Below are 15,884 nucleotides of genomic sequence, written 5' to 3'. Positions count from 1 at the left end.
GTGGGCACTAGTGCTAAAGAACCTACCTGCCAATGCGGGAGACATAAGAGATACAGGTTCAGTCCCTGCATCAGAAAGATCTCCTGGAGAAGGAAATGGCAACCCACTGCAATATTTTTGCCTGGAGAATCCCACGGACAGAGGAGCCTGATAGGCTACAGTCAATGAAGTCGCACAGAGTCAGACACAACTGAGTGATTTAGCAGCAGCAGCAGATGAATTTGAGGATAGGAACCATTTATGTCTTGTTCATGACATACTTCCTAATAAAGCAGCCACTCTATAAATACTTTTATTAAAAGTAAAATATTTCATTATACTGGAATGAATATACAAGGGAAATAGGGGAATTTTCTTACCCCAGAGTTACTAGAAATGACAAGGAAAGGAAAAGATTAGGAAAAGAAAAGGAGGTATCAGGAAATATACTCATATATCAAAAATGATACAATTCAAAAATACATTTTTTCACATACCTAAAAGATGGCAAGTAAGTTGCAGTTGTTACAGCTTGCTTGGGGCTGGTACACGGGGATGACCCAGAGAGATGTTATGGGGAGGGAGGTGGGATGGGGGTTCATGTTTGGGAACGCATGTACACCCGTGGTGGATTCATGTCAATATATGGCAAAACCAGTACAGAATTGTAAAGTAAAATAAAGTAAAAAAAAAAAAAAAGCTAAGTGCTGTTATTTTCAGGTTTACTGTTTATCATCAACAGTATTTGGGGTGAACACACTGTGTTCTACCATCCCCAAGGCTGTTCTTATAAATGATGCTGAAAATAATCCCCTTAGAAAGATTATTCAGTAGGCATGCAGTCTAGTATTCCATCCAACTTTGTAGATGAATGATGGGGAACACATTTTATAACCAATCCTTCTGTTCTATAGCTATTCACAGAGGATAGATTATATCAGGGCTTATCTCATTAATGCACAAACATTTCATCAATATTAAAAATCATAAGAAATCATAAGGAAAGTATAATTGTTAAATGTATTTTTTAGAAGGTATAAGGACAATAGCACAAAAGGAAGGGAGATGTTTGTATTGATATCACAAACCTTAACCATGGATAGCTACTACTGAACTTTCCATAAACCAAGCCAAGAAGAGAAGTATATTGAGTTCCATGGTTCTTAGTATCTAGTAGACACTAAGTGGAAAAAAAAAATCTAAGTTCATCAAAACAAATGAGATTTTTATTGTGGCACTTGCATGTTTTCTTTTTAATAATAAATTCTTAAGAGGCATTTATCCTAAGTATTTGCATAATAGAGTAGTTGTTGGTTTCATAAAAACTATAGAAAAATTTTTGGTCATCAGGAGAATCAGCTAAACTCCCATGAGTTCTGGTCTTAAGAGGTGTTTGAACGGGATGCACAGCAGTAGAGTCCAGGTATGTATGACGTCCTGCTAATGTGAGTTGGTAGGATGGTAGGATGCGGGGAGGCAGAAAAGGAAGTGAAGAGCTCCATCCAGTCTTCTGTAGACAAGGCCTCACACATTTTATGATTTGAGGCTGCTCATGAAATGGAGTTGGGCTTCCCAGGTGGCACTAGTGATAAAGAATCCTCCTGCAATGCAGGAGATGCAAGAGACACGGGTTCAGTCCCTAGGTTGGGAGGATCCCCTAGAGTAGGAAGTGGCAGCCCACTCTGGTAATCTTGCCTGGAAAATTCTATGGACAGAGGAACTTGATGGGCTACAGTCCATGGGGTCACAGAGAGTCAGACACAACTGAGCACCATGAAATGGAGCCATTCAACAGTCTTGTTGCAAAGTAGGTCTGTGGTACATTCAAAGAGGAATTGTTCCAGAAGGAACCTGTGACTAAGATTTATGCCTGGGGCCACTTCCCATCCATAAGAAAAAAAAGATGGGCACTTCCTAAGGCTTTTTAAAGAGAAAGTACTGGATTTTTAAAATGTTTTTAGAAACCATCCCCAAGAAAGAGAAATGCGAAAAAGGCAAAATGATTGTGTGAGGAGCCCTTACAAATGGCTGAGAAAAGAAGAGAAGCTAAAGGCAAAGGAGCAAAGGAAAAATATACCCATCTGAATGCAGAGTTCCAAGAACAGCAAGGAGAGATAGCAAGGAGAGAACCTTCCTTCATGATTGATGCTAAGGAATAGAGGAAAACAATAGAATGGGAAAGACTAGAGAGGTCTTGAGGAAAATTAGAGATACCAAGAGAATATTTCATGCAAAGAGGAGCACAATAAAGGACAGAAATGGTATAGACCTAATAAAAGCAGAAGATATTAAGAAGAGGTGGCAAGAATACATGGAAGATTGCACAAAAAAGATCTTCATGACCCAGATAACCACGATGGTGTGATCACTCACCTAGAGCCAGACATCCTGGAATGTGAAGTCAAGTGGGCTTTAGGAAGCATCCCTAGAAAGAAAACTAGTAGAGGTGATGGTATTCCAGTTGAGCTATTTCAAATCTAAAAGATGATGCTATGAAAGTGCTGAACTCAATATCCAACAAATTTGGAAAACTCAGCAGTGGCCACAGGACTGGAAAAGGACAGTTTTCATTCCAACCCCAAAGAATGGCAATGCCAAAGAATGTTCAAACTACCGCCCAATTACACTCATCTCACATGCTAGTAATGCTCAAAATTCTCCAAGCCAGGCTTCAGCAATATGTGAACCATGAGCTTCCAGATATTCAAGCTGGTTTTAGACAAGGCAGAGGAACCAGAGATCAAGTTGCCAACATACGGTGGATCATCGAAAAAGCAAGAAAGTTGCAAAAAAAATCTGCTTTATTGACTACGCCAAAACCTCTGACTGTGTAGATCACAACAAAATTCTGAAAGAGATGGGAATACCAGACCACCTGACCTGCCTCCTGAGAAATCTGTATGCAGGTCAAGCAGCAACAGTTAGGACTGTACATGGAACAACAGACTGGTTCCAAATCAGGAAAAGTGTACGTTAAGGCTGTATATTGTCACCTTGCTTATTTAACTTACATGCAGAGTACATCATACAAAATGCATGGCTGGATGAAGCACAAGCTGGAATCAAGATTGCTGAGAGAAATATCAATAAACTCAGATATGTAGATAACACCACCCTTATGGCAGAAAGTGAAGATGAACTAAAGAGTCTCTTGATGAAAGTGAAAGAAGAGAGTGAAAAAGTTGGCCTAAAGCTCAACACTCAGAAAACTAAGATCATGGCATCCAGTCCCATCACTTCATGGCAAATAGATGTGGAAACAATGGAAACAGTGGCTGACTTTATTTTTCTGGGCTCCTAAATCACTGCAGACGGTGATTGCAGCCATGAAATAAAAAGACGCTTACTCCTTGGAAGAAAAATTATGACCAACCTAGACAGCATATTAAAAAGCAGAGACATTACTTTGCCAGCAAGGTCCATCTAGTCAAGGCTGTGTTTTTTTCCAGTAGTCATGTATGGATGTGAGAATTGGACTATAAAGAAAGCTGAGCACTGAAGAATTGATGCTTTTGAACTGTGGTGTTGCAGACGACTCTTGGGATTCCCTTGGACAGCAAGGAGATGAAACCAGTCAATCCTAAAGGACATCAACACTGAATATTGATTGGAAAGACTGATGCTAAAGCTGAAACTCCAATACCTTGGTCACTTGATGCAAAGAACTGACTGATTGGAACAGACCCCAATGCTTGAAAAGATTGAAGGCAGGAAGAGAAGGGTATGACAGAGGATGAGATGGTTGGATGGCATCACTGACTTGATGTACATGAGTTTGAGCAAGCTCCAGGAATTGGTGATGGACAGGGCAGCCTGGCATCCTGCAGTCCATGGGCTTGCAAGGGACCAGACATGAGTGAGTGGCTAAACTTAACTACTGGGTTTTCTCAGTGTTTGTTCTGGAGAGTCTGAGAACTTTGGCCCCATCCTTGTGGAATATTGGGATATTTTTTTTCTTTGCATCATAGTATGCTGCAAGAACATTAGACAACAATCTATTCAATCCAGATACCTCCTCCTCCACACCCCATATAACCAAATGTGGTGGCCAGTTAATTAGAACTGTCTACGTTCTCCCTCTAGGTGGGGGTGGGGTCTGTGCCATAAATAATACCACTGTTTTCTTGAAACAGTAACTGATGATATGTCTTAAGGTCACTGCTGAAGGCACCAGTAAAAACAGGGACACCCGACTGCTGTATTCAGAAGGCTTAAACTTGCTTCATCCTTGTGCTCTGAAGGACTACTGATGTCTTGAGGTTTAGTTTCAGATCCTACTACCAAGCTGCCTCTGGATGCTTAGGCTGACTTTATTTATTTATTTTTTTTTTTCAGCTTAATGACAAGTATGTAGCTGCTTTTAATGGGTTTATTGGGTACATTTTTGCTAAAGTGAGCATAACAGCAGTCACAGAACAGTGCATAAAATCTGGATGGCATTTGGTTGCCTTTCTCTAGCTAACTCTTTTTGTTTGATTTTAAAACTTTTAAATTTGTATTGGGGTAGAGCCAAATAACAAGTAATGTTGTGATAGTTTCAGGTGAGCAGTGAAGAGACTCAGCCATACATATATTTGTATCCATTACCCCCCAAACTCCCTTCCCATCCAGGCTGTCACATAACATTCCATGTATTGTACAAAATAGGCCCTTGTTGGTGATTTGTTTTAAATATAGCAGTATGTAGATGTCTATCCCAAACTCCCTAACTATCCCTTCCTCCCATCCTTCCTCCCAGAAACCATAAGTTCATTGTCTCATTTCTGTTTTTAAGTAAGTTCATTTACTTCATTTTTTTAGATTCCACATATAAGGGATGTCATATGATATTTCTCCCTCTCTGATATACTTAATTCAGTAAGTAATGACACTCTCTAGGTCTATCCATGTGGCTGAAAATGGCATTACTTCATTCTTTTAAATGGTCTAAACAACTCTTCTCATTTAGCAGTTCCTGAATGATGAAGCCATATCCAAATTCTGTCTGAAAGTGTGCTGTGATCAACTAGCAATGTCTGCCACAGGCATTGCTGGCAGTAGGTTAGCACGTTTGTCACATGTATTCAGACTATGGGTCCTCATGTCTGCTGTTTTAAGTGTTCTCATACCAGATTCCTAGGGACTTTATTCAACCTCAGGTGCTTAGTAAGATCTACAGTAATGACTAAGGCTGTTGAATATTAGCTAAGGAAGATTTGGGGTTTTCTGAACATAAAGTCTGGAGACAAATGTATTTAATCACACATGGGCATTCTTAATCCTCATTATTCTCCCTCTGAGACATTGCAGTTGTGATTAAAAGCAAAACCATGGTATTAAAACAGAGTTGGGTCTGACACCTGCTCTACCGCTTAAGTGGGTTACTTAATCCTGGGCAGGGAGTGCTCTTAATCCCTCAGTCTCTGGAAGTCTCATCAGGGTTTCTTGAGTCAGTGCTTGTCAAGTACTTGCAGACTACTATCAAAGACTCCAGAACCTTGAACATGAAGGAATTCAGAACATAGTAACCACTAGCAGGTTTCACACAGAGTGAATGATAACCCGCAGCAGGGCTGTCAGCTGAGGGTCCTTGCATATAGTTTTCTGCCCTTCCCTGCCAGGGAAGATTTTCAGTCTTTGTGGGGTGTGTTCTTAAGAATCTTCAGGGTTGTGGAAACACAGCTGTCAGTCATATGAAAGGTAGGGTTACACGTGTGTGTGACTGCAGACTGATGCCATGGCTCTTATAGGACAGCGAGCTTAGTGCTTGTGGGAAAGAGGGTATTTCACTGCCCAAGATAAGACCAGGGCCTTGATCCCCACTCCCATGTACCAGTTAATCTTCTGTGGAGATCCTCCAGTTCACTCATCCTGGCATCCTGCTCAGTCCTAAGTGGGGTTTGAAAGAAACAGGGTAGATTTTCACTAGTCTGCATTCCCTTAGACCACTGTAACTGGTGGATATGAGATGAAGTAGGTGATGGGGTCTTTGAGTTTCCTGGTGTTTAAACGGGGTGACACAGCCTTCTAAAGTCGACCCCACCCTCCCCACTGGAGAAAATCAGCTGCACTTTGATCTCCTGACAGGGAAGCAGGTGAGGGAGGCCAAGGTGAAGAGTTCGTTCCAGGACTCTCCCTGGGTGAACAGCCACATGCTTCCTCCTCAGAAGCCTTGTCTGTGATGACATCACAACATTTGCTGTGGAAGTGAGAGTCTGATTCTAGTGAATTTTCTGTGCTCTCTGGCGCTAGACTCTGGCATCCTCCTGACAGGGTGATGGGCTCAGAATTCACCTGCATCATCGCTGTGAGCACCCTGCTTCCAGATGGAGTGAGTTCTGCGGGTGAGTTGGCACAGCTGCTGGGGCTACAGAAAAGGCCTGTGTGCAGCTCCCAGCCTTTTTTATTTGGAGCATGAGCTCAGTCTGTGTTCATGTTGCTCTTAAAAGTGCAAAGTTATAGGAAGCTAAAATTAAAAGTTAATAGGATGGACAGAGAGACCAATGTTGGTGCTGGAATAAGATAACAGACATGCAACTATACAGTCATAAACACCACCAAATCACTTTAGGCTGTTTGCCTAAATTAAGTACAAATGGGGAAATATTATATCTTGTTCTGGTTCAGAGGTTTTTATTTTATTTTTTCCATCACAGGTGGGGAATCCTAATAATTATGGTTCCTGGTCAGATGTCACAGTGGAAACAACCCAGGACTGAGTGGATGGACAGATGCCCCCCAGCCCAGACTGTCCACCCCCAGCCCAGGGCTTCCCACCTGCTCTGAGCCCTGTGTCTCACAGGAGGAAGCCTGCTCTTTCCTGCTTGTAGAACCAGGGATGCTAAACACAAGAGGTGGTTCTATGTCTTTGCTCATGTGTACCCCAGGCTTCTCCCATACACACACACAGCTGCAGTGCCCATATGCTCGTCGGTACTGAATGAACCGTCACCCAGATAGGCATTTTGTTGCCAGGCTAAAGAGTCAGGTCCTGAAAATAATTTGTAGTTTCCACTTTGATTCTTTTCCCCCCATCATTTAAAAAAGTTTCTGTATCCTCCTGTATGATAAGTGACCTTAACTTCCTCAAAACATCCAGGTTTTACTTATAGGTCTTCTCTAGGAGATGCATAGGTAACAAAGTGATGTCAGTATTTTCTGATGAAAAAGCACAAGTTATTACTCATCCCAGACAGAGGTCACAGGATCACTATCTGCCCCCGACAACAGCAAGTTACAGCTTTGTTCCTGGTGGGAAATGAGAACCATAACGGTCCTTCCTGTCAGGCAGCCTGCAGTCCACATGTTCCCTGATGGGCAGGAGCCTGACCCTGGTGCTCATGGTCAGTGTGCTCTTAGAGAAGATGGCAGGAAATGAATGGTCAGTCATGTGACACCAGGCCCCAAACCTACATGAAGTCACTCACAAGAGAATGGACACTAAGGCTACTGTCAGATTCTCAAAGGGTGATGGGAGTGTCACACACTACTGTGACCTCCAAACACCAGGACACGCATCCAGCAAATATAAAAACATCCATCAGGTTCCCCGAGCAGATGTCAAGACCATTCAAAGGCTCCTCGTCTGCCGGGTCCTGTGGGCACAAGGGTGGTGCAGCACCAGGTGCTCCGTGACCCCACAGAGGCTCCTGGCGCAGGTGCAGGGGAGGCCCAGGACGAGGGAAGTGGCAAACTGTCCCCTCCCCTTGCTTGTCTCACTATGTCCTGTTTCTGGCTCTGGTCCAGGGTGGGGGATGTACTGACTCTATCCCAGCCCTTAGGCTACTCATCTGAGGTAGAGACAAAACACAGGGAGCTCAGCAAAATTCAGGGTGGTGAGGACTCTCATGGAGAATTAAATTTTGAAATGCTACTGACTCAAAAATTAGCAGTAATTACTCAGTCATGGGAAAGAATGAAATGTCGCCACTTGTAGCAACATGTATGGATGTAGAAGGATATCATTCTTGGTAAAGAAAGTAAGAGAAAGACAAATACTATATGGTATCTCTTCTATGTAGAAGCCAAAGAATAATATAAATTAATATATATACAAAACAGAAATAGACTCAAAGACAGAAAGCAAACTTACAGTTACCATAGGGCAAAGAGAGGAGAGGAGCGAAAAATTAGGAATATGGAATTAGTAAGTACACACTATTGTGCACCAAATAGGTAAGGAACATGAATTTACTATACAGCACAGGGAATTTTACTTAATATCTTGTAATAAACTATCTAGGGACAGTTCTAGCCTCACTTGTGCTCATGTTGAGTCGCTTAGTCATAGCCAACTCTTTCAACCCTACGGACCATAGCCCGCCAGGCTCCACTGTCCATGGGATTCTCCAGGCAAGAATACTGGCATAGGTTTCCACTTCCTCCTCCAGAGGATCTTCTTGACCCAAGGATTGAACCCACATTTCCTGTATTTCCTACATTGCAGGTGAATTCTTAAACTGCTGAGCAATCCTATAATGGGATATAATCAGAAAAAAAATAACCACATCACTATGTTGTATACCTGAAACATTGTAATTCAACCATGCATATATATAGACACATATATATTTCTTTAATTTGGAGGGGTGTATGCTGAGGAGGACCTTGATGAATAAGCTAGTAAAGAGTTTATTTATCTAAATCTAGTTGTGATCTGCATTTGGTTAAAAAAAAAGGGGGGAGGGGTTCAAAGAGAATCTTTCATTTCCAGGTTGTTAAAGTGAAGGTTGGTGTGAGCAGGAATTCAAGGGTCACGTGGAGGATCCTCTCTGAAGGGGCATCATCCTTCCTCCTCCAGGCAGCCCTCTAGGAAGCCACGGGTGTGCCCTTTGGTGGCACATGTGACCACAGAGCATGAGAGGCTGTTGGCTTCCTCGCGTCCAGCCTCCCTGACTTTCTCTGTCGTGTGTCTGTCTCTGCTTCCCCAGCACGGAGCCCGGTATTTGCCCACTTAGCATCTTCTCTCCGGGGACTCTGGACCATCCGGGCATACAAAACTGAACAGAGTTTTCAGGAGCTGTTTGATGGACACCAGGACTTGCATTCAGGTCTGTACATTTCTGGAGATGATTTCAAAGGATGGGGTCTTCTGCCTCCTGAGGCCTGACTTCCCCCTCAGGTGCCCTGGCTGGCCAGCACTTTCCTGTGCTGCCCCACGTCCCCCTCTTCACACCTGCCTCCCCCACCCCTTCCTCTCACCATCCCCTCTGTGCGCCCCGCTGCTTGCCTTCCCTGACTGGCTTGTGTTGTCCTTCCATCACTGCACCCTGTGGTTTTCTGTCTCTTTAGGGCAGGAGTCATCAAAGAGCCAGCTCTGTGTGCTGTCCTGTGTCTGTTGTAACTTCTCAAGTTTCCTGTTGTAGCACAAAGGATGGCAAAGGTAATACATCAGCAAATGGCCGTGCCTGTGAGCCACTAAAACTTCACTTATGTAACCAGGTGCTGGCCATTCCTGGCCTCCAGACTGTAGTTGTCAGCTCTCCTTTCAGAGCATGTCACACCTGAGGAAAATAATTTCCTGATCATCATATTTGCTGTTCTCTTCATGTATATTATTGTTTGTATTAGTGAAGATTTGCTCTAGGTAGAAATTTCAGAATTTACTCTAAGTCTGTAAAATCCTGGCCTATATCTTCAGTTAATCTGTATTGTATTTTGAAGATGAAAAGGCATTTTAAAAGCCACATGCAGGTCCTGTGAGCTGATGGTTATTTGCACACTGGCTCTGAAGAGTAAACACTGTGCAGGGCCCTATAGGAATCGCAGAAGGTGCTGGAAACAGTGTGAGCTGTGCTTTCTGCATCAGAGAGCTGGGAATAGTCAACATGTGTGAGGGTGATCTTCAGGCTGAGGCCCAGCACTGCAGGAAAGGCACTGATGAAACTGTTTTTCCATCTTCTTTCTCAGGGTGAAACTTCTGTTTATAACCTGTGCATTGAATTTTTCAGTGCATGCTTCCCACAGAGCCCCTATGCTGATTCCTGTGTGTGTCAGATCTTGTCGTGTCAAAACCTAGCTTTCTGGACTCTTTGCGCTCCTTGGGTGTATAACTTTGCTATCCTACCTGTGTAAAAATCTTCTGTTGCTCAACTGAACAGAATGCTCTTTCTCATTTGAAGCAGCTAGCATGGTTGTTCTACTGATTTATTATACTTATTACGATTCACAAATGCAGAGGCTTGGTTCCTGCTTTTGACGACGTCCCGATGGCTCGCTGTGTATCTAGATGTCATCTGTGCCGTCTTCGTCACTGTTGTTGCCTTTGTGTCCCTGATTCTTGCAGATGGTAAGTATAGATGTGAGTAACTACTTATAATGTGAATACAATTTATAGTTTCATTTACATGTATTAAATAAAGCTCTTGCTGTCTTGTCTAGTATATGCTGTTTGGCTCTAATGAATTACTGTTTGCAGTATAGGATTCCACTGCGTGGTCTATATGAAATCATTTGTGTCTGGATGAGACCTTTTTATCTCTTTCTTTGAATGGGTTGAGGTCTATGCAATGTAGCAAGCTGACTAGCTGAACATTCCAGGTAGTGTTGGGAGGAGAAAACCAAGTTTGCTATTATATTAAGTTTTTGTCCAGTTAGCTTTCGGGCTACTTGGATCTCTTAGTTGCAGGTGCCTGATTCACTGAGGTGAGAAAGATTCTCTGTAGGAAAGAACAGTGTCCTCCCTGCTGTGTGGGTACCAGATGAGCAGGTGTCGGCATCTGTGCCATGAATTCACCATCTCTATTCTATGGTAACAGCACTGAATCAAAATCTTTAATAAGGAGCAAGGAGCGTAGCAGTTTAGACTTAAAAGCACTGGCTCTTAGAACCCGTTGTCTTGTTTTTCGTGGTTTTAACTGAAGCTGCCTTGAATGGGGAAAGTGAACTTTACACAAAGGTTCTTGAAACCCTAATGATGAAAGTCAGAATAGTGACATGGTTCCTCACCTTTGTAATGCTGTCAAGTGTGTCAGTCCTGCTGGGATTAATAAACTCATCTTGTAGTCTTTTTGAATTCGAAGTGTTTTTTCCATTGTATCCTGGTCTCAATCAAGACGTGGTAAAAGTATGTGTCATATTATCATTATATACAAATGATTTAAATATTATAAAGGAGTCTGCTTCATAAAGTGACAGAAGGAGCTAGGTGAGGGGTTAAGAACAGGAATGACTTTATTCTCCTTCTTTCTTATTTAGCTTTGACTCCCGGGCAGGTTGGCCTGGTCCTGTCTCTTGCCCTCACACTCACGGGGATGTTCCAGTGGTGCGTCAGACAAAGGACCGAAGTTGAGAACCTGGTGATGTTTATTTTAACCTTCTTAGCCCTTTCAAGTCTCCTTGCCATTAAATGGCATAAAAGCAGTTCTTATATAAAATATTAAAGCTGTTATTTTTACATCATAGCTAACAGAGTTTTTTATATCCTCCTCCATCTGATTAAAGTCAATGTAAAATAAAATCTATACATGTTATTCTTAATCTTATGTATGTCACATTGGCAGGTTTTATATTCATTTAAGCTGTCTTCAAGTAAAATAAATGTCTCTTCGTTATTATACTCTTAAAGTATAATGAAAGTAGGGGTAAGTTTCTGAAATTCTAGAGAGAGTATATGCTAATTTCTTAGGAACTTGTTTATTTTTGCTTATTAATAGATAATTCCCATTCTTGGTAAAATGATTCAGTATTTTGAGGGATTTTTGTTTGTTTAATTAATAGGTACACCTACTTCGTTTTAGCATTTATTCCTGTATGTGTTGAACATCTGAATTTGCTAATGTCCCTTCTTTCTGGTAGGATAAACCGCTTCTCAGAATGGCCCTTTTGTAGCCACACATTACCGATTGGTGTCCATAAGTATTCTTTTCTTTAACAAAATTATCTTGTTTCTTTTATCCATATGGAAAAAGTAGGTAAATAAAATTTTATCATTCAGTTCTATAATTCTTTTAGTTTTAATATGATGTTCAAGGATGAAATCCTAAATGAAAGTATTACAAGATGATGAGCAAGTTTAGAAATCATCAAAGGCCTCATCAAACTCCTATTTCCATCCTTTGGGAATGATAAGATGTGAGATATTTAAAACCAATTATGTGTAAAAGCAGAACATCTCATTTACAATCTTGGAACACCTATAAATCAGACCCTGTGTCCTGACCCATGTGATGTGATGTGTCTTTCAGATGATTTCAGTAGAAAGAGTGATGGAATATTTAGACCTTGAGAAAGAAGCTCCCTGGGAATACAAGGATCGTCCCCCGCCACCCTGGACTAATAAAGGAAGGATTTGGTTTAACACTGTTTACTTCAGGCACACCTTAGATGGGCCTCTGGTATTGAAGAACCTGACCACAGTCATTGAATCAAGAAAAAAGGTTTGTTTAACCCAGTTGTATCTTTAAAATCCAGCTAAAGAATTAGCACCCTATTTGTTCTTGGCTTCCTTGTTGCTGTGTCAGGGGATTCTTTGTTCCTCAAGGATGCACGTTCAATAAGTTGCTTCAGTTGTGTCCAAGTCTTTGCAACCCCATGGGCTGTAGCTCATTAGGCTCCTCCATCCATGGAATTCTCCAGGCAAGAATACTGGAGTAGGTTGCCATATACTCCTCCAGGGGACCTTCCCAACCCAGCGATCAAACCCGCATCTCTTACGTTTCCTGCACTGAAGCAGGTTCTTTACCACTAGTGCCACCTGGGAAGTTGTGTAGTGACATGAGAAGCGCATCATTCTTGGAAATTGACCATGGAAGGGGGACCCCAGCATTTCTTTCTCCCTCATGGTGGTTGGAGGGCCCTGGGCCCTGGACCTGGAACTTAACCTGAGCCAGGATACTGTATGTTTTACCTGATTATTCATGAGGAGTCTTGGAAGTCAGCCCTGGCTCCCTGTCTCTAACTCTCCTATATCTCATTTCTTGCCATCTTTTCTTCTTTGTACTTCTGGAATCTTCTCTTCCTCCCATGATGCCTTTCAGTTGCAGCCTCCTCCTCTATCCCTTGGCCTTGCCATAGACTTGTCTTCCACTCATCCACACTTAGCTGTCATCCCCCTGCTCTCACCCCACAGGCTGCTTCTTTCTTTAGCACACATCTGATCCTTACTGGCCTGGGTAAGATGATGCTCAAACCATAGTTCAGCCCCAGGTCCTCTCCAAACAGGGACTGTGTGACCATCAGAGAAGAGCCCAGAATCATGACTCATCAGGACTGAGGAACCAAAGCCCCCATGGAGGCAGGGCCCAGAGATTTGCTTAAAGTAGATGAAAGCAACCCAAAAGGAACAGGAGGATCCATGTGGGAGACGATAAGGAGGTTTGTGTCCCGGTCCTGCCAGCATCCGTGCCTGCTGGTGACGTTCCTTTCACACTCAGCTTGGGTCTCCCAACTCAGACCAGGAGAGATGCTTGAAGAAGAGACTAAACCAGAACAGACGAAGTCGTAGGACGCTCTTCCCCACCTCCCTCGCCATCCTTGGGTCCTAACATTCCCACCCCCTCTGCACCCAGCTCCTGTGTAGATTCTCCCAAAGTAACATGCCCTCCCTGCTTCCGGTGTGCACATGGCTGCCCCTTCCCTTCTGTCATGAGGCTGGTGAAAAATCTCACTTTCTGAGTGGAAGTGTTACTCGCTCAGTCATATCTGACTCTTTGCGACTCCATGGACTGTGTGTCCATGGAATTCTCCCGGCAAGATTATTGGAGTGGGTTGCCATTTGCTTCTCCAGGGCATCTTTCCCACCCAGGAATCAAACCCGGGTCTCCTGCATTGCAGCCGGATTCCTTACCGTCTGAGCCACCAGGGAAGCCCCCTCATCTTCTGAGTTAATCTTAATGTATCTGCTTCTGTAAGATCTTTGATTTTTAATCAGCATTATATATATTCTTTAAAGATAGCATGTATGATATACCTATGTTCATAGCAGTATTATTCACAGTAGCCAAAAGCTGGAAGAATCCCAAGTATTAATATCTATCATCAGATGAGTAGATAAACAAATCTTGGCCTTTTGGCTAAGATCAAGTGGTGGCTCAGACGGAAAGCGTCTGTCTACAATGTGGGAGACCTGGGTTCGATCCCTGGGTTGTTCTCTGGAGAAGGAAATGGCAACTCACTCCAGTACTCTTGCCTAGAAAATCCCATGGATGGAGGAGCCTGCTGTCCGTGGAGTCGCAAAGAGTTGGACATGACTGAGCGAATTCACTTTTTTACAATATAGTATATCCCTACAATGAAATATTATTATTCAACCTTAAAAAGAAAGAAAATTCTAATCTATAGGTGAGTCTTGAGGACATCATGTTAAGTGAAATAAGCTAGAAACAAAAGGAATGAATACTATATGATTCCATGTATGAGAATCCTAGGGCAGTCAAATTTATAAAGACAGACAGTAGAATATTGGTAGCCAGGGACTGGAGCGAGAGGGATAGGGAGCTGAGTTTATTGGGTACAGAATTTCAGTTTTACATGACAGGAAATATTCTGGAGATTGGTTTAATGCTGTGAATGCATTTAACACTAAACTGTCCTCTTAAAAATTATTCAATTCAGGTCAGTCACTTAGTCGTGTCTGACTCTCTCTGACCCCATGGACTGCAGCACACCAGGCTTCCCTGTTCATCACCAACTCCTGGAGCTTGCTTAAACTCACGTCCATCAAGTCGGTGATGCCATCCAACCATCTCATCTGCTGTCGTCCCCTTCTCTTCCTACCTTCAATCTTTCCCAGCATCAGGGTCTTTTCAAATGAGTCAGTTCTTCATATCATGAGGCCAAAGTATTGGAGATTCAGCTTCAGCATCAGTCCTTCCAATGAATATTCAGGACTGATTTCCCTTAGGGTTCATGCAGGACTGATTCCTGCTTGGATCTCCTTGCAGTCCAAGGGACTTTCAAGAATCTTCTCCAATACCACAGCTCAGAAGCATCAATTCTCTGGCATTCAGCCTTCTTTATTGTCCAATTTTCACATCCATACATGTCTATTGGAAAAACCATAGCTTTGACTATATGGACATTTGTTGATAAAGTAATGTCTCTGCTTTTTTAATATGCTGTCTAGGTTGGTCATAGCTTTTCTTCCAAGGAGAAAGCATATTTAATTTCATGGCTGCAGTCACCATCTGTAGTGATTTTAGTTCGTGAAGTCACTCAGTCGTGTCTGACTCTTTGCGACCCCATGGACTGTAGCCTACCAGGGTCCTCTGTCCGTGGGATTTTCCAGGCAATAGTACTGGAGTGGATTGCCATTTCCTTCTCCAGGGGATCTTCCCAACCCAGGCATCGAACTCAGGTCTCCCTCATTGTAGACAGACACTTAACCGTCTGAGCCACCAGGCAGTGATTTTAGAGCCCCCCAAATAATAAAGTCTGTCACTGTTTCCCTGTCTATTTGTCATGAAGTGATTGGAACAGATGCCATGATCTTCACTTTTTGAATGTTGAGTTTTAAGCCAGCTTTTTCACACTCTTCTTTCACTTTCATCAAGAGGCTCTTTAGTTCCTCTTCTCTTTCTGCCATAAAGGTGGTGTCATCTGTGTGTCTGAGGTTTTTGATATGCTCTTCCTGCAATCTTGATTCCAGCTTGTGCTTCAGCCAGCCTGGCATTTTGCGTGTTATACTCTGCATATAAGTTAAATAAGCAGGGTGACAATATACAGTCTTGACGTATACTGGCGTAGCCAATAAAGCAGAAGTAGATGTTTTTGTGGAACTCTCTTGCTTTTTCTTTGATCCGACGGATGTTGACAATGTGATCTCTGGTTCCTCTGCCTTTTCTAAATCGAGCTTGAACATCAGGAAGTTCTCGGTTCATGTACTATTGAAGCCTAGCTTGGGGAGTTTTGAGCATTACTTTGCTAGTGTGTGAGATGAGTGCAGTTGTGTGGTAGTTTGAACACTCTTTAACATTGCCTTTCTTTGG

General features: G+C 42.7%; 1 protein-coding gene across 1 annotated transcript in view; it reads left to right on the top strand.

The window, feature by feature from the left end:
* The window catches only part of LOC128057593 (ATP-binding cassette sub-family C member 4-like), a 182,887-nt gene that overhangs the window by 104,898 nt on the left and 62,105 nt on the right, over positions 1-15,884 (top strand). The window contains 4 exon segments of the mRNA XM_052650042.1: positions 8,889-9,008; positions 10,136-10,246; positions 11,155-11,255; positions 12,144-12,335. Of these exon segments, the coding sequence (XP_052506002.1) occupies positions 8,889-9,008; positions 10,136-10,246; positions 11,155-11,255; positions 12,144-12,335 (524 nt within the window).

The sequence above is a fragment of the Budorcas taxicolor genome, chromosome 12 (genome assembly GCF_023091745.1).
Source record: "Budorcas taxicolor isolate Tak-1 chromosome 12, Takin1.1, whole genome shotgun sequence".
NCBI lineage: Eukaryota > Metazoa > Chordata > Mammalia > Artiodactyla > Bovidae > Budorcas > Budorcas taxicolor.
Note: the sequence above shows the minus strand (reverse complement) of the source record. Positions and strands in the feature narration are given on the sequence as shown.